The sequence below is a fragment of the Paralichthys olivaceus genome, chromosome 21 (assembly GCF_024713975.1).
Source record: "Paralichthys olivaceus isolate ysfri-2021 chromosome 21, ASM2471397v2, whole genome shotgun sequence".
NCBI lineage: Eukaryota > Metazoa > Chordata > Actinopteri > Pleuronectiformes > Paralichthyidae > Paralichthys > Paralichthys olivaceus.
The window spans coordinates 14,590,580-14,609,649 of NC_091113.1; the positions used below are offsets into that span (position 1 = coordinate 14,590,580).

The following is a 19,070-nucleotide window of genomic DNA, read 5'->3' on the forward strand; positions in this document are numbered from 1 at the left end:
CTATATGCAACAGTTAGACTTTTCCCATCATCTCCAAAAGATGTGTTAAATTGTTGCCAAGTTGGACACAAGCATTGTGCTCATGCCTGATGCCAACAATATGATATTTGTGCAATGTTCTATCTTGTTTTTTTTAGTAGTTATGTATCCTTTACTGAAAATGTCCACTCAAGTCTCAGTTGTGAAGCAGATCCTGCTGGTTCAAACATGTTAAACTCAGATTTAAGGTGAGAAACTGGCCACCCTCAGCAGAACAGCGCCCTCTAGAGTGAAGCCTAATGAACATGTTGAGCGTGAACACAAATTATATCATTGATGCATTCGCTAAATGTTGCCCTGTTACATGTCCAGCACACATGCTGCAAGATTAGCTTTCTTTTGCAGTTGTGTTTCAGTTCCACTGTTTATTGTTTTGGTTACCACTAAATATATTCACACAAAATATATATCTAGCCACTATATCTGCGAAAGGTTCTATAAAACTATATGAGCTAAAAGATGCAGGAGCTCTTCATGGAGCTGAGGAGAGCAACTGTTTGTGAGTTTGTAACTTTGATCACAGACTGTATATAAAGATGAACATGTCTCCATGTCCTCTAACTATCCAGAGATGAAGCCAAAACATGCTGGATATGAAAGCTGCCATATTTCTGTAATAACATCATTTGGATCCAGACTCTGGGATGGAGCTATAGTATGGAGGTCCTGTCGATGCACTTGGCCACTAATGAGATTTCGAAGCACCAAATAACTAATTAAAACCAAACCTACTGGAAAAGTAACTCTATGATAACAACTACAATCATGTTTCCACTTGGCATCTGAGATATAAACTGGACCCTGACGGATACTGTATATCCACACACGTGTTCTCCAAACACAGACATGTTGTTACCCTGCAACCCATCAGTGTTTGCAGCTACAGGACCTGAACCCTCACTGCCCATGACACTTTACAGAGCACCCTGTCTGCTTCCTCGGCGAGGGAAGCAAATGCAAATGTGCAACACAGGGATGGAGGGATTAATAGAGATTGTGTTGGAGACAGAGTCTAAGACTTGAAGGTGAAGGGGCAGAGGGGACAGTGGGTGGAGGAGTTGGACGAGTGAGGAAACCGTGTCTGCTTTGTCTCTCTGTGCAGTTTAAGAGCATCTCCATCTATGGTGGGGCTGATGGAATAGTTGTCTGTCTGCCAAGTATGTGACACAGTCCATAGTCTATTTACTTGGGAAGGTCAACCTCTCTCTAACTTTACATAAGAAACTTCCCTCTTGTCTTTATGGCAACAGAGACGGCCTGCTCCTCTTCTTTTACTTCCTTTTTCTGAAGTTCTCCTGTCAGCCTTTCCACTCCCTCGGTGAACGGTGCTGATGCCAAAATAGCTCGAGGAGAAGTTAAGAGGCATAGAAAAGACAGAGGTGTCAAGGGAGAGGTGGGGTGAAATGTATTCTTCCTGTTTAGGAAATTGTTGTTGCTGCTATACTGGACGCTTTTCAGCACTGACATGAATGTTGATTCAGTGTGTGGCTGTTATGTGGGCACAAAGTGGTCTGAAGTCACTTGAGGGTCAGTTCTTCTACACATTTCCCACAGGCAACTTTTGACTTATTAACCTTGAAAGGTATTCACTTGAAAAGAAAGTGCAGCTGGTCTCGAAACTTCTGAGTGCTGTTCAACAGTGATACACATCAGTGTTTGCTCAGTGTAGCCTATGAGTCTGTGATCCTTTCTCTGACAAGGGCATATTTTATGGTTTATCTTAAAAATGACGTGATGGGCGGAAATACAATCACCCCAAGTGCTGATATGTGTAATACTGTAATGTGCAGCATTGACTTGCGAAGCTCAACACTTTGACTTCCTTTGTTTCTTGCAACAAAAACATTGAACCATGAACTTACTGTGACAATGCAGTAAACCAACCTTGATACAAAACGTCATGCTGATTTTGAAGCTACTGGAATTCAAGTGGTATTCAGTGATGGTTGACTGGACTTGCACAGCCATCAGCTATGATACATCAAGGAATATCTTAAGCTGTAATCACATATCAGTGGCAGTCTCTAAAAAAAGAGAGGAGAAACACTTTCCTGTTGTCTTTAATTCAAATGAAGAGTCAGCCAAGCTACCTAGGTTGTAATAAATGCACCACCTGCCTGTATGCTCAGATGAGATTGCCAGTGTTAAGCATATAATTACCACATTCAGCATCTTAGTTTGATGTATTACAATGGAAACATTTGCAGATCATAAATGGACTTGCTGCAGCAAATGTCAATCGTTTTGTTTTTTTTAGTTAACAGAAATCTTCCCCCCAACAGGAGTGACAGTGTGTGAATAAAGGCACAACTACAGAAAACGTGCAATAGCCAGAGACCAGAAGGAGTGTAGAATAAAGATTTTGGATCAGACTTGTCAGTGAGGTCGATATGGTTTGATTGAATGCTGTTGTTTATGGGAATGGCACATTTTCCTGTGGTTCAGCCACTTTTCAGCCTCTGTTTTTGTCTCTCTTGAAAGTAAAAGCAGTCTGACATTTATAGAGGTAGGATTAGGTTCGGTTATTGCAAGGAAATGATGTACATGTTTAGTGTGTTTATACAGTATGTGTTTATAGACCATTTAATGTGTTCTCATGCTGTGTCGTGCGCACACACACACACACACACACACACACACACACACACACACACACACACCCACACACACACTCACACACACATGTGCTTCTACCATTTGCCAAACCAAGGGAGACAGCGGAAATACCGTTTTGCTTTGCTTCTTGCTTTAACCAGAGACAATATTTATTCAGCTTTTATCCTGCCTTGCCTGAGGAATACAGAGCTGGCAACACAAGACTCTGGCCACCCTCCAAGACCGGCATAAGAAAAGTGTTTTTCTAATTTGTACAATGGTGAGATGTAGAAAGCAAAACAACAGCGTTTAATCCTGGTTAATAGAGGGAGGGCCTTTCCAGTCCTGAAGGCCATGAAATCAAAAGTGCAGAATGAATGAAGTGATCAGATGTTAGATTGAGTTATTTCTTGGTTCAGTGAGATGTCAAATAGCATGCTGCCACTTTAGCAAGTTCCACTTTTCTAACTCCAGCTGAGTCTACCATTTGTATTCCTTTTGCTTTCCCTTCACGCAATGGTTTAAGCTCATTAGAATTTTTTTTAAATCCAGGGTTACCTGATGACCCCTTCTCCTTTGGTAGTTATGTGTGCTGTATAAAATGCTAAAACATCACTAAAGACAGAAGGGGCTTAGTATATTGTAGTGCAAATCATCACAATTAATATGTATTGTTGATTTCTGACTTGGGTTCACATAAAAGGAAATAATTTTTCTTAAAGTTAAGTAAAAGTTGAACTGTCTCAGTGAAACACGATAGATACACAATTAAGTTTTTGAAATGACACTGTGTTGTGGTATTTTTTTAATATTAGATACAACTATCAGTGTCTTAACTACTCATGATAAAATATTGTATGCCAGTTAAAAACATAAGGAAGGTCAATTTGTTTACAAGGGAGGCCCAAGAATTGAGTCATGTGGCACACCAGGTTATACACACCATCTTAATTATCATTAACCACTAGTAGTCGTTTCTAAAACTATCTTAAGGTGCTGATGCAGACGAGTCACCTGCAACAAATCACCTATACTAAATTCAATTTTATTTCTATAGCACCGAATCATAATATACATTATCTAAAGGGTCAAGACCTTTAAAGAATTATAGAGAAACCCGACAGGTCCCATAATGAGCAGCACTTTGGAGACTATGGAGAGAAAAAAACTCCCTCATTAGCTGGAAGAAACTTCTAACAGAACCAGAATCAATGTGGGCGTCCATCTGCCTCGACCGGTTGGAGAGGTGAGAGAAGGGAGAGAAACCAGGAACAGTTGTGTAGCATCGTGTTTCAGCTCTGACAGACTAGTTGTTAAAATGAAAACAGTAATAATTATGGATGTAAAGAGGTTATTAATGATAGCAGCAACAGTTCATATAATAATAATAACAATAATAATAATAAAGGTTATTATTCATTATTATTAAATCAAAACCAACCATAATGGGGAGTGTGTCATTCTCCATTTCATGCTTTCAGCATGATGAAGCCAGCCACTTCATTAGACTAACACACACACACACACACACACACACGCATACCAGACCTGGTGCTGCATCATTGACAGTCTGGAGCGGAGCGGGGCTGCAGCATCCCGTTTAGATTAGATCAAATCAGATTAGGTGACATTACATTAGCGCTAACCAGATTAAACTATTCCTCATCTAACGCACACAGTACCTCCTAATGCTCCTTCAGCCTCATTACCCAGGACACAACCATTGAAGGAAGCAATTAGAAAAGGGTGAACGCCTTTCTCACTTATGAGCACATTCATCTCTCTCTAGGTTGTGTGTACACCTCAGTGGTCATCAGTCAATTAAGAACTGTCTCCAGTTTGATAAGCTAATGGCTGTGGATCCTTTGTTTGCATACGTGCGTGCGTGTGTGTGCACAGTTGCGGGTGTATTCTTTTTCCTCTGTGAGTCTTGTGTGCTTTTCTGCGTGGGAGAAAGGCTTTTATGGTCTCACTCTTTTGCAGTAATCTTGCATGATGTCTGAGGAATGTCTAATATACAAGCTGGAACAATAGCAGAGCAGAAACAGTGGGGGAAAAATAATGACCTGATCCTGAGTCTTAAGGCCAGATGTCTGCAGTCCAAGTCTCACCTCATAAAAACTGTACTTCTTGTCCTCGCTAATCAACTGCAATTAATATACGGCTTTATGTGTGTGTCTCCACTCATAGTTATATGTGTGAGGTGGTGCAGAGCTTTGTTCATACTGTATGTGTGCATAAATGGTAATGAGTGTGGAAGTAGAGCTCAATGTATAAGTTTCTGTGTGTGGTCTGTGGGTGTGTGAGCTTACGTACGTATTAGTGTAGCTTTGGCTCTTTGGATACGGCTCTGTGTCTATTTGTGGAGTGTGTGTTTCTGCATGTGAGGGCATTCATCTGACGACACACACACAAACATCCAAGTGCCCCTTGCATTTGTTTACCCTTTGAGCTCGTTTTAATGACACGGCGAGTGTGCACACACATGAAGGATTTGCCGCAGCCAAACGGACACAATAAAGCTGTCAGGATCAAACAAGCAGATTTGTCTGTGTCTGTGAATCCAGTATACACAGACAGCGACAAAGAGGTGAGATGAAACAGGGAAAAGCTTGTTTTTCAGGGTTCACTGACAGGAGCTGCACTGCAGGCTGTGGGCAAATTATTCTTTTTTGAGACAAGAGGGGAAGATGTCTTCCTCTGTCCTTATTCCTCCAGTGCCTGTTTAACATAGCAGATGTACGACATGATCATGCTTGAACTTATGTCCCACATTTTTCTCCTTACAATTAACTGTTGTTTTCTCAGTCGACAGTTTAGCTTTGATATTTATATATAATAATATAATTTAAATTCAGATAAGCTGGCAGCTTTAGAAACTGCATTATTCAGCACCTCAGGTATGTCCCAAACATAAAACCACCAGCATTAATCGTTTGTTCACATTTACATTTTCCTGACCAGTGACCTCTTGTTGTCTTGTGAATAATGTCCTCTCTCAAAGATGGAAGTATTATGCTGAGTGTGCTGCATAATATTTTGAGGTTGTGGATAAACTGTCTGGTTTGCATACCTGTATTCGATTTCAGATAAATAAAATGAACTTTAATCATTGCAAACTTTAAAAATTACCGATAAAAGATCCTAAAAGTTGATTCTGTAACTTTTAAAATTGTGGATCAGTTTCAAAATATAATTTGTAATAGCTTGCTGATTGCACTTGATATTTTGCTCATATAGATAAATACATGCTAACCAACAACGGACTTAAGCTTTCTTAAGTTTCTCGATTCAGTGGCCGACATCGGCTGCATCCTAAAAATGAGGACAGCTCTAGTTACATTGCCTATCAACAAATATACGGACAAAATCATTCTTCAGTTGATTAAATATGTTGAATAGGTGTTTTTTTTTTGACATGTGCTCCGTTAGCTGTTTGGATGAGTACTCACATTTAAAAGTAAATTATCTTTTTGCTGACTTTTGGCTGCAGCAGATTGTTGATCCTGGTTTGCTTCTCACTTTATGTTTCCCACCAAAAGTAAACAATATTTTTTTTTAAACCATCATGACCTTTTTATTTTAACTTTAACCAAGAAGTTTTAGTGGCTTAAACATCATATGTAGCAGTTAACTACAGCATAGCTCACAGAGGTCATTCTAAAAAGTGAGTACAATTCAGTTTTGACGTTCGGCCCGTGAGATATGGTGTAATAATGGGCTCTGGTGTTGCTGGACTCCTTGCCTAAGGGCCTAAAGCTACATTCACATCTTATGGGAATAATGACTTAACACGATGCAAAAACTTTAAAGTGCCGACTTGCTCAAGCTCAGTTAAAACTGTCACACTCTCTTAATGAAGCAGTGGCTGCTTCTGACAATGTAACACTTGGACTTAGTCAGTGACATCAACTCTCAACTACAAAACTCCAAAAAGTAGTTGCTTTGTAGCTGTGTCACTTTAAGGTTATTGGTTTCTGTCGGCTGAAAATAGTTCTTGTTTCTTAGCAGTTATTTTGCAGCAAGTGAAGACTCCTCTGGTACATGACCCCCCCCCCCCCCCTGTAAGGTGTAGGACTGGAGAATTTTAAAAGATAGGGCATTTGAACCATTTCCCAGTTTTCCCAGGGGATAGGTAGAGTATGCGCTCTGCAGTGCCCTCTGTAGCTCTTTAAATGTTTATTGCTGCAATGCTGAGACCACCTAAGGCAGCAACAGTGACAACATTTCATCGTAACTGACTCTTCTGTCACTGTTGCTGAAAAGACTTAAACAAACTGGTGCGGTAATGCAGCACGTTATTCAACTCGTCATGTTAATCTTTGTATTCACGTCTCTATGTTTCCATGCTAGCGTCGAGTAATCACTGCTTAAACCGTCATGGTGTATAGTGATTAGAGGCAGCCCACGAGGACAGGCTTAATGACACACACTGTGTTTACATTACGTTACTTTACCTCGCGGTTCAGCCGGGGGATAATGTTTCTGCTGGAATGCCATCTCTGTTTAAACACACACACATGCGTGTGCGCGCACACACACACACACACACACACACACACACACACACACACACACACACATTCAATTATACATTTAGGACAGAGAACATGCAAACACAGATCAGTATACTTTGATACTGTCATATCAGCGTGGTGTGTGTGTGTGTGTGTGTGTGTGTGTGTGTGTGTGTGTGTGTGTGTGTGTGTGTGTGTGACACCATGATTGAGCTGTATGAACTGTTTAATGCATCGAGATGAAAGGCCTCATGATGTCTGGGGTTTTCCACAGTCCACAGGCACATAACACCATCCCTGCTGGTTCTTCTCTCCTCGCCGATAATTACGGATACTCGCTGTAGACGTCTGATTTACATACTGTGTCGTATTTGGATGCGCTGCGCCTTTTATCTTTTGGATCGAGCTCTTTTTCTTGTCTGTCTGCTTGTTCTCATTGCCTGTTTTTCTCTCACATGCTTTTTTCCCCTGGCATACGCCCACACTCAGATGCTTTCTCTCTCTCGCTCTAACACACATACATCCATGCACCCACAAGCCAGTTGTTTGATGTAGATGTGAGTGGCAGCCCAATTCTCTGATGAGCTCTGAGCAGACGTCCCAGCCATATTCAGCTGCAGCATTGTGTGTGACAGAAAGTATCTGTGTATGAATAGACAGATTTGTCAGACTTGAATTCAATTTAGTCATTTGCATATTGCTTTGTGCACATGTGACACTGCAGGTGTTGTTTGCCAATGTCATGTGAACATCTTGCTTCTCCTCCGCTCCGGTTATTTCCAGGTTTTTATCATTAGTGTAGATCAGACTCCTGCACCGGTACCAGCTCGGTACCAGACCCAAATCCACGACCCGACCAGTGCTTAACACATATGCTTCACACACATTCACGCACCTCAAATACTGTCGATTACAGCCTCCTTGTCCTCCCGCTCTGGTGGTTAAGCTGTGCTCTTGGAAAGGTATCTGTGAATTGTCACAGCACCTGTCAACATGTTTCCTCAGAGACAGTGTTGGTGGCTTGTAGCTTTCAAAAGCTAATAAATTGTGGCACATTTTACAAGCAACAAAGCCAAAAAGAACGTATTTACCACTGGATATTTTTGTGTGATCCTGTTTAATGTAATTGCTACCTCGATGCCAGTTGTGACAGTTATTTAAGTGTGGGTGAAAATATAAAATGTGACACATTTAAATAATTCCTTGCAGAGTTTTTTTGTTTTAATGTGTGCTTTCTCTAGAAAAACATATTTAAGTTCTTACCTGCTGCTCGCATTTATTTATTTTTTGCCAATGCTGATGTGTGTGAAATTATATAAATATAATTTTACCCGTTTTATATTCTTTGGGGGGTGGGCTGCCACTTCGCGACCTGATCCAGGACAATTGTGCTTTTATTATAATTATATCTAGCACTGTGTACGATGCTATAGTAGAACATTAACCCTCTCCTCTCTTGTGTCTCCAGCCTGATGAGTTGACCAATGCGTTGGAGATCAGCAACATCGTGTTCACCAGCCTCTTTGCTTTGGAGATGCTGTTGAAGGTTTTGGTCTATGGGCCCTTTGGCTACATCAAGAACCCCTACAATATCTTCGATGGCATCATCGTGGTCATCAGGTGAGTTTGGAGACTTTTTAACAACTTCAGTTTAGTTTTTATAGAAAAACCTCACAGTGCTCCATCCTTGCCTCCCTACTCATTTTTCCTGTTTTTAAACTAACACCACTGGGAATATATGCCATGGTTGTTATTACATGTAAAAAACATATCATACTTTTTTCCCAAATTTTTTTTTTTAAAAAGTAATGTAAAAAAAAAAAAGTGAGGTTAAAAACATTAACCACATTCATTAAAACCATAAAAATATTTGAAACAACCTAATTATTACAAAAAGGAGGTTCGGTTGCTATATATATTTTTTTTGAATTGTTAACAAGTATTAAGTGTTTATCTGTGATCTATATAGTCTTAATCAGATTATCTGACCAGATTGATTACTTCACTCTCTACTCAAGTAACAAGGGGAACTCTGGGTATTTTCCTGAATGGAGTAAAAGTTCCCCCTGAGGAAACACATCAGAAACATTACATCACTGTCCGACTTCTCTAGGGTGTAACACACAAAGTTAAAGTCACATTAACTTCCATCCAACAAACTTTACCCAAACAGCCCATAAAAACAATGTGATATCACCATCCTGATGTGGGTAGTAAACAGAGTGGTCAAAAGCCATAAACAGTCTCTGAGTGTTTGCTATGTGGTAGTGCAATGCTGTGGTAAACACGGTGATGACAAACCACTGGAATAATGACTTCCTCATTTCCAAAAAAGTGTGACCCATTATCTGTGAATCCAGAAACTAAAGCTCAGTTTCAAATGGAATAAATGGCTAAAGTTAGTATTAGCTTTTAGTTCCATGCTGTTAGCCTACTACAAAGAAGCACTTTGCTATGTTTTATAGCTCATATATGCTTCATCCCTGATTGTAGCATAGACTGGACATAATGATGGACAAACATTTCCACTTCCTCCCACTATGCAATACCAATTAATACCAAACTCAACTTAATTTGATGTGTATTTTGACATTTTAGCTGGTCAGCGTCCTATCCACTAACATAGAGGAGGCAGGGTTTATGACCTATACTGCTGCTGGCCACTAGTTGGCGATCAAGACACTTTAGCTTCACTTTTGGGAACTGTCATGTCATCTGTCTTCATATACAGTCTGTGGTTTGTATTGTGAGTAGAAGTTAGAATCAATCTGCAACTGTAAAATCCTTGAAGCTTTGTCTCTTTTATCATGTGTTAGACTTGATGGTTCTTGTAATACTTAAATACTCACATTCAACTTATATAGTTCTGAATTTGTATCATTTATATATATAATCGGTTGATAATTAGCTAATTTCTCTATGTCCAACATTGTGTGATAATCAATAAATAGTGTTCAGGGTTTTTTTGTTGTTGTATTTCCTCAAATTTCTTAAAATCTCTCTTGTAAATACTTGTGTGTGCATGTTTGCGTCTCCTCAGTGTGTGGGAGATTGTGGGTCAGCAGGGCGGTGGCCTGTCGGTGCTGAGGACGTTCCGGCTGATGCGGGTGCTGAAGCTCGTGCGCTTCATGCCGGCCCTGCAGAGACAGCTGGTGGTGCTGATGAAGACTATGGACAACGTGGCCACCTTCTGCATGCTGCTCATGCTCTTCATCTTCATTTTCAGGTAGACAGAGGAGGAGCAAGTTACGGCACGTCCTGTTTTAGGGCCCGGACACACATATGCAGATACAGGCATATATTGTGGGCCAAAGTTCACCAAAGTTGAACTCCACGTGAAGCAACTCTGCGGATTTGCTTAACATCTGGAAGCAAATGTTTTAATCACCCCCTCGCTCACACAAATTGGAAGGGAACAGTAGCATGAGGTTTGCCACTGTTACATTTCAGTATTGAATGAACAGTTATTACTAAAAAATGTGGAGGAACAACAGCAAAGACACTGAAAGAAAACACACAAGTTTAAACTAAAGGGAGTTTGATCAGTGACTGTGAAGTAAATTCTGTAGATGGGATTGAAAGCACAAAGGTGTGAAGTGAAATGAAATCAGTTGATCGGTACATGTCAACTTTTTCAGAGGTCGTACAGACGTGAAGAATGAGATCAGTCGAAGGGATGACAAGACTAAGTGATTCTCTCATTTCGTCTGTATTCCTATTTTTCTGCCTGGTTAAACAGAGCAGCTGAGCTCAACAGAGTTACGGACGTTCTCTGTACTTGCTGATACACAAACTAGCAAGGAGGTGAATAAACTATTTGCTTCCAATGGCAAGGCTTCCCGTGGACCTTCACCATAAATATTTCTTGTCTTTTGTCAAAAATGGCAAAACTGAAACATTCACCTGTGGTCATGACATAACATGCACTAAAGTGTAAGTAGATTCAGCTTAATATAAGCACATTAAATATTCTATTTAGGGCACTAAAGTTGAACTGCGTTATTTCCTGTATCTAGTATGATCTATGTGGAGTAGCTTAGTATTTCTTCATCAAGGAGCAATGAGAGGTCAGAGATTTGGTTGTTTCCAGTGTAAGATGAGCTGACAACCTCCTGTAGCTCCAGCTCCATACACAAAACTCAACCCACACGGCTCACTCTCTTGAAGAAGCACGTATGTGTTGAGGTGTTCCTGTGCTGAGAGGAGAGCAGTGGAGATGGAATAGTGGAGGAAATAGTGAATGTCATTGCCACGGTTTGTGACGCTCTCCGTGGTGCTGAACTTAACCTGGCACGAGCACTCCACTCCACTTCTGTTAGTTGGCAACATTTGTGCCTCGGTGCATTGTGGGCCGACAGTCTATGAAGCAATGAGTAAATTGCATCACTGAGTGGACATGATGTTCTACTTTTCTTTGCAATTTATTTTGATAATAAGCTGTTTGTAAATACTTCTGTACTTCTATTCTGTTGTATGATTGTCCATTATGCAGTGATTACCATCACTGTTATACTGCCAGAGCTATTTTTCAATTCAATCAGTATGATGAATTTAAAACAATTATTAGTTTATTTGTACTGTATTTAATGAGATGGCCTGTTGTAAACATTTATCCCTGTATTTCCTGTTTTGTTTTCTGTTCTCCCTCCCTCCTCCCTTTTCAGTATCCTGGGGATGCATCTGTTTGGTTGTAGATTTGCGTTAGAGAGTGACAAGGACACACTGCCGGACAGGAAGAACTTTGATTCTCTTCTCTGGGCCATAGTTACGGTCTTCCAGGTGAACAAGAACCCCTTTCTCTTAAATATTCACATCATTCTCTCATGACTGTATTATGGCTAATTAAGCTGTATCTTCACACTCCGTCGAGTTAATGAAAATATGAGTGGGATGACCTAAAGGTAGGGAAGTCCATCCATCCATCCATCCGGTAGCTTGCACTTCCTGCATGATTGCATCGAACCTTCTGAAGTGCCCGCAAGCAACTCTTCTTGCTTCACTGCTGCTGACTGAAACTGTCCCCACTCAGAGGCCGAAAAGACAATTTCCTCCTGAATAAATAAAATATATCAAATAAAATATTCCACTTCGCCCTCATAGTTCCCTCTCTTCCTCTCCACCTGATGTCCTTATATATTCCCCACATTTTCATCCACTGCTCTAATTTTCATTTCCATTTATTCATGTATCTTACATAGGTTTGCTTCTCGTGTCACGTCACCTTGGATTAGCAACTCTGTGGTGTTCAACCATCCATTTATTATCCCTTGCATAAAACACTGTATGGTATTTATCACCCCCTAATATAGTAACCTTGTATAATTCAGTGAAACATATCGTCAGGGACCATGTGGCGCTCCAGCATGTCTCTCTGTGCATTGCACTGACATGTCTGTTCTCTTGGTGGTGCGCAGAGTGTAATGTATCTTTCTTTCAATGATTCAGCCTTGCTGTGGCAGCTTTTACATTTTCAATGTTGCATCACTGGAGCAGAGTTGATTACATTTTCTGTTTTGGGCAGAGAAATAGAGGAAACAAAACTAGAAGTGGCCTAAACAACAATACACTAACATATCACAGAATGTTTGACTGTATATAAAGATGTAAAACTTCCTCCTTTTACACTTTGCATTTGTGAACGTGGTGTGGGGCCACGGTATCAAGCTCTTCTGATATACACACACACAGCCAACACAAAGCAGTGTCAGCTGCTTTGATTATCGCGTCAGAAAGATTTGCAGTTGAACATACATCAGTGTGATAAGAACTACCTAAAATGACTTTAAATGTCTTTGTAATTTATTTAACGTGCACTTTTCGAGGATGCAGGGTTTATGACCTCAAGGTTTTGGCTTTACTTTTGAGGAGCTGTCATGTCGTCCATCTTTATATACAGTCTATGCACACAATTGAGTAAGTTTGGAGTAAGTTTGGAGACTTGTTTCTTATTTTCTTTGCCTGGGACACGCTGCTTTGGCTCCAGTTTCAATCATGTCCATATTTAAGACACTTTTGCAAGATGCTCATTGTCAGTTAGCTAGCTAGCTACAGCAATTAAAACCATTGATAGTTGTCATTTCAGCTACAAAATATATTAGTGGCTATTATATTATAACCAGAAACTCATTGTGTGGTATATTTTAACACTGCTACACAATCATGCACCTTTTTCTGTTTCATACTTTTTTCTACTTTCCTCTCGTTCAGATCCTCACCCAGGAGGACTGGAACAAGGTGTTGTATAACGGCATGGCCTCCACCTCTCCAGTGGCTGCTCTTTACTTCATCGCACTCATGACCTTTGGAAACTACGTCCTCTTCAACTTACTGGTGGCCATCCTAGTGGAGGGTTTCCAGACAGAGGTAATGTCTTGCTGGTCACACGTGCACAAAACCAATGCATAATGTAGCATAAAAAAACCATCAGGACTTTAAACTTCTATCTTCCTCTGGCATCAGAATAAGGTTGCACTGCTCTGATCCAGGCTCATAAGTCATATAAACAAAGAACATCTGATAAACAGTTTTCAAACTAATCAGCAACTGAAAAAAACAAAGATAAATCAGATTTGAAGAAACATGAGACTGTGTTTCAAGGTTAAACAGCATATTATTAGCTACCATTAGCAAAAGCTAGAAGTGCCATGCATTCAGCACTAACCCTAGCCATGAGGGCTAATTTTATATTGAAATATCAATGCAAATGTTTGATACATTTATTTAAGATTGTAAGTAAAGTGTACTGGTTGTAAGGAAGCTAGCAGTGTGAAGCTTACCGTTATGTCTTTTCAGTCGATCTCAACTATTTTCAGGTTAAAGAAGTAATGTTATGTCATGTTATACTCACTGGAACATATTACTGTGTATTGTTATAATATACATAAACACAAATGATTGATTAAAGAACTTTATTTGGATAGCAAGCTTGATTCTCGTGCATTCTACTTCTTAGATAATTGTGTCCAGAGGTGCATTGATATTTCAGGATTAAAAAGCATTTTCCATTGTCTCACATGTCAATATTAGAGAGTGCTTTTCCAAGAAAGCGATGGAATGCAAATGTTAGCTGTCGTCTAATGGTTGGTAATCAAATGTATCCAGATTGTCTTTTCAGTTGCTGATCAGTTAGGGACCAGGAAACAGTTTGTCACATGATCTGTGTTTATATGACTTATAAACCTGGACGTCACAGGAAAATGGCCACCATGTGAATATGGCCTCTTGGGGGGAGTTTGTTTATCTTCTTTTGATTGGAGCTATCTTGTACCAACCTTGCACAGTGATCTGGCTCACTACCAAGCCCTAACACAAATAATGGTATTTACTGCTGAAGCTACTCTTGCAAGAATTTGAAGAAATTAGATTCAAGACTTAACTCTCAGGCTCAATAATTCAACAAGGTACTTATTTTTCAGCGCAGGCACAAACAACTCGGAACACGGATACAGAACATACTCAGTAACATGTATGTACATGTACAAATGAACCAATATGTTTCCTTGCACTCTTTGCTGCGGGTTACGTGAGGACATGCGATCACACGCACTAGTTGCAGTGTTTCACTTTTCTCTCCTCTTCGACTCGCTGTCAGCCTCCTCTCCTCCCACTCTCTCCCACTATCTCTCCAGTCATCCTCATTATTGTTCTGCTTATTTGCCAGTACAAGTCGCGCCATAAAGCACATCATACGAAAACTATGTCTGCTCGATGAGACCGTGCAGCAGCAGCAGCAGCAGCAGCCACATCCCCCTCCTTCGTACAAGTCTTTTTATGTCATAAAACAAAGGCGATATGTTATCCACAGCCAGTTCCTCTCCAAAAGAAAAAAAACGAAAGACAGCAAAACGAAGGGAGCGAGACAGAGAGAGAGTGGTAAAAGGTGGATTAATGGTCGTTATTGTTTAGAGACAGGCAACTGAGAAAACACTTTTCAGGCCTGGAGGGAGTGAAGGAGTTGAAACTCATTCAGCGACCTCTCTTCACTTCTCAACCACCCCATTTGTACTATACAGGGTTTTATTTGAGACGGATGGAGCGAGTGAGAGAAAGGAATAGTTGGTGAGATGACATGGAGAGAATAAATCACAGGAGTGCTCACTGTGTCTCTGGCTGTCTTTGTGTCTCCCCCTCTCCGTCTTTAAGAAGTGACAACGCCAGTTCTTTGATCTCCAATGCTCTTTGGCTCTCCGCCTGTGAGGAGGGAGGATAGATGAGGGGTGGCAGACAGAGCAGCTGACAGCCTCATAAAATATGGATTAATTGGAATGGGCTTCTGCTGCTGTTGTGCTTATCTGCTGTACAAATATCAAGTGCATGACTGTGGTGAATGGAATCACATGCAGGGGTTTAGGTTTTTGGTTCTTCCTCATCCATCTGTCTTACAGCATCATTTCAGCTGCTGCAGGCAGATTTCCAGTGAAAGCAAAAGTCTACAAACCCATTCCATGCAACCTGTGCACAAATGAAATGATATTTTGCTACTAGCTGGTGAATTCCGACCATGTTCAGACCTCTTATTAACACATGTCCTCATAGAAGTGGACTGTTCACACTTAGGTATTAAAATGTGTCCTGGATGTGTCTCCTGTGACCACTTGGTACCAGATATCAAATCCCTGCTCTATATGCCAAAAATCATGCATCTTCTGTTCCCAAAGTCCAAGTTTTTGTTGCATTTAAAAACCTGGAAAATCATTATGGAGCGGTTAGTGTTAAAATGGTTGTGGTGATGTTGCTAACTGTCTACTGGGCGTAAACAGCTTGGATGGTGGCGAGTTTGTTACATCCACTTAAAAGATGATGGCAAAATATAAATGTACTGAAAAAGAAATAATTATTCAAATTACCTAAAACTGATTTCACACAAATGAATGAAGTTTGTTCAAAGTAAAGTTAGCAAGTTATACTTAACATTAACTTCAACTTCACAAACTAGTGTTATACCAACAATTGATGAATTAATTTGTAAAAACTTTAATTTTTGTGCTGCCATTGAAAGTATTTTTTTTCTTTTTTCAGTGTCAGTATGAAACAATAATATGTCACAGTTTGTTTCTGTTGCCCTACAGTGACCAAAGAATGAGTTCAAGTTTAATTGCACAGTCGCTGCTCCTGCTTTTGGTCGCGCACATTTCTAATGTTTGATAGCTAGCGTGTGGGCACAGCAGCTGTTGTGTGATTTTCATACTTTTCGGTGTGAATGTTTGTTTGTGTCCTTGTTTAAGTTTTGGTTCTGTTGGGAACTCCCAGAAAAGAGTGAGAAATAAATCTTCAGAGACACAAACATAACAAACACACAATGTCACAACCGAATGTGGAAACCCCTGAGGTTCTCCTGTTCTCCTGTATCATCACAGAGCTGTGGGCCTATTTCTCCCTCTCCTTTCTCAACGTTACATCCTTTTCTGCAAACATTAAGTTTATTTTTAGTTGGCCAAACTTTCCCTGCGTCAGGGTTGCTAGGTAACGGCGGTGCTTGAATGACGAGGGCCAAGTGAGGAGGGTTGTACGCCTGTGGAGCCAACACGCACACACACACACACACACACACACACACACACACACACACACACACACACACACACACACACACTGCCTTACTTTTAATGTCCATCCGCTCCATGCTCTACTTCTTCTCCTGTTATCTCTCTCTCTCTCTCTCTCTCTCTCTCTCTCTCTGTGTCTGTCTGCTTGTGACATTGTGTGTGTGACAGAATCCAATATCCGCTGCAGAGAGTGCAACCAGACCAAACTGTGTCCTAATGGAGAAAAAAATAGCAAAAAAGTTATTATTGTTTCTTATCAGACCTTTCACTGTGACAATAAACACACATTTCACACCAACACACACACTTCACATGCTGCACAGGAGAAATACTTCCCTGCAGAGCACAATGTGTCCTGAATGATCATTTAATGTACATGTCGCGATCATTGTCATTTCTGAGTGTTATCCTCACAAACATGTCAGCGGACCAAGTGGAGGGTAACGACGTGGCCGTACTTCTCCTGCACTCTCTGCTGCCCTGACTTTTCATGTTGCACATGTGCAGGACAGTTGCTTTGACATGTTCTGCTGCATGGTAGAGTCCAACTGTTTCCACAGGCCGAAACCCACTTTTTAACGTTCTCCTGTCGACTCGCTGCGGGTCCACCTCTCACCTCTGTGGCTCTTTCCCCCCCTGTCTGCACCTCCCTCTTCCTGTCCGGCTGCACCAATCACTTCCGCCGCAGGAAGTGACCAAGCGGGAGGACTTGCATGTCCAGCTGAGCCTCATTCAGCTGCCTGTAGACTCGGGGGTATGTACAGCACGGCAGCCCTGCCTTCCCTCCCTCCACTGAATCTACTAACCCCTCTCCACCAACCCTCCCCTCTGCCCTCCCTCACCACCCCTTCTCCTCCCTTCCCTTTAGAGGGTTTTTGGTGATGTCACAGATCTCTAATAGCTACAGGTTGAAGGTTCATTGCAGAGGAACTTCTCATTAACAAACACACCTGCTTTTTGGCATCAGATTTCTTAGTTAACTGGCCTGCACAATAATTTATCTGATAGGATACCGTGGATTCGCCAGGTGACTTTTGAATTGACATTAAACCCTCCTGGGTGTCTGTATGAAAGATGGAAGGCTGTGTTAGAACATACCTGGCTCCTTCATAACAAGAAGGGGCAAGTCTTTGCAAATAAATAAAAAAGAAGCATAAGTCAGCTACAGCTCTCAAGGTGCTTTTTAATAACATTTAATTACCAGGCATTAAATTTTGTTGCATGCATGAGCCACTAATGGCGGTAACTGATGTAGCAAAGCCATTAGCTTAGCCCTTGTAGAAACCTGAATATAAACTCGTCAATTAAATCTGTTCCATTTTCAATTCAAATCTGAACAAATTACGTAACTACAGAACTGTTTTCTCCATAGGTCACAGAAAACAGAAAAGAAAATACATCAGCCTAAAAGTTGATTCACTATTTGCTCAAATGTGATTACAACTGGGGTAAAGAACGAATGAACAACAATGGACTTGACACTTGAACAATGCAGTCTTTGCATTGGACACATCTCTCACACCAAACTGATGTTAAAAAACAGAATGTTGGTATTTTGAAGCATTTCCTAGAGCCTCCTTAATTTTAAAATCTGCCCTGGGAAAGAATCCAATTTAAAAAAACTGTGAATTTTCGTCTTTTGGTCGTTTTTGTGAACTGGTCCTTTAAAACGAGCACTGATGGAAATCATCGTAAAACAAGACACTGTAGAGATTTGGAACTGTGACAGTTTTTTATCACTCAGAGTTCTCTTCTAAGAGAACAGTGCAGTGATGCTCCAACATGGCTGCCAGAGAATGTGCCACATCATCTCAAAGTCCTCTAACCTGCTTCCTGCATGCTGCCCCTCGCTGCTGAAACTAACCAGGATGTGGAGTGACTGTTTGCAGGGGTTTAGGAGAGACGATGGAGGGCTTCAGCACTTCACTTTGCTGTGTGTGTGTGTGTGTGTGTGTTTTCTTTATTTTCTTATCCTTTTTTTAAAAAACAGACTCCACGTCAAACCTCAGACTCAATGCTCACCTTCCACCAGTTTTCTTCTATCCAGCCCCAGGGTTAGAACGCCACTCCAGTGCTGCCAAAAACTCTCCCTGTCTCTGTTTTATCTTGTGGGGGCATAGAGATGTTGTGTATGCAAGGGGGGGAGGTGGCATGGGGCTTTTTGGGAGGCCTCACCACAGCCAGATAAATCCAGCAGCACTATGGGATGAAAGCTAATAAAGAGAGCGGGGGAGATCGGCTGCATGACTCAGGCTCTTCAGGCAAAACCAGCGCACTCTATGAAATTAGTTCTTTGAAAAGCTGATGGTTGAAAGTGTTGTCCTCATGCCCTCCAATTTTACACAGTTGAATGCTGATCCAGGACTTTTACAAT

At 40.9% G+C, this 19,070-nt stretch overlaps 1 protein-coding gene across 21 annotated transcripts in view; it reads left to right on the forward strand.

The window, feature by feature from the left end:
- cacna1g (calcium channel, voltage-dependent, T type, alpha 1G subunit) overlaps positions 1–19,070 on the forward strand; it is a 219,732-nt gene that overhangs the window by 131,962 nt on the left and 68,700 nt on the right. For 16 of the 21 annotated variants that reach the window (XM_069517470.1, XM_069517453.1, XM_069517454.1 and 13 more), the window contains exons 11-15: positions 8,620–8,771; positions 10,192–10,377; positions 11,816–11,930; positions 13,359–13,514; positions 17,385–17,450. In XM_069517470.1, coding sequence (XP_069373571.1) covers positions 8,620–8,771; positions 10,192–10,377; positions 11,816–11,930; positions 13,359–13,514; positions 17,385–17,450 — 675 coding nt within the window. The remainder of the gene's footprint in view (positions 1–8,619; positions 8,772–10,191; positions 10,378–11,815; positions 11,931–13,358; positions 13,515–17,384; positions 17,451–19,070) is intronic. The other 5 variants (XM_069517461.1, XM_069517462.1, XM_069517464.1 and 2 more) reach the window with 1 other exon arrangement.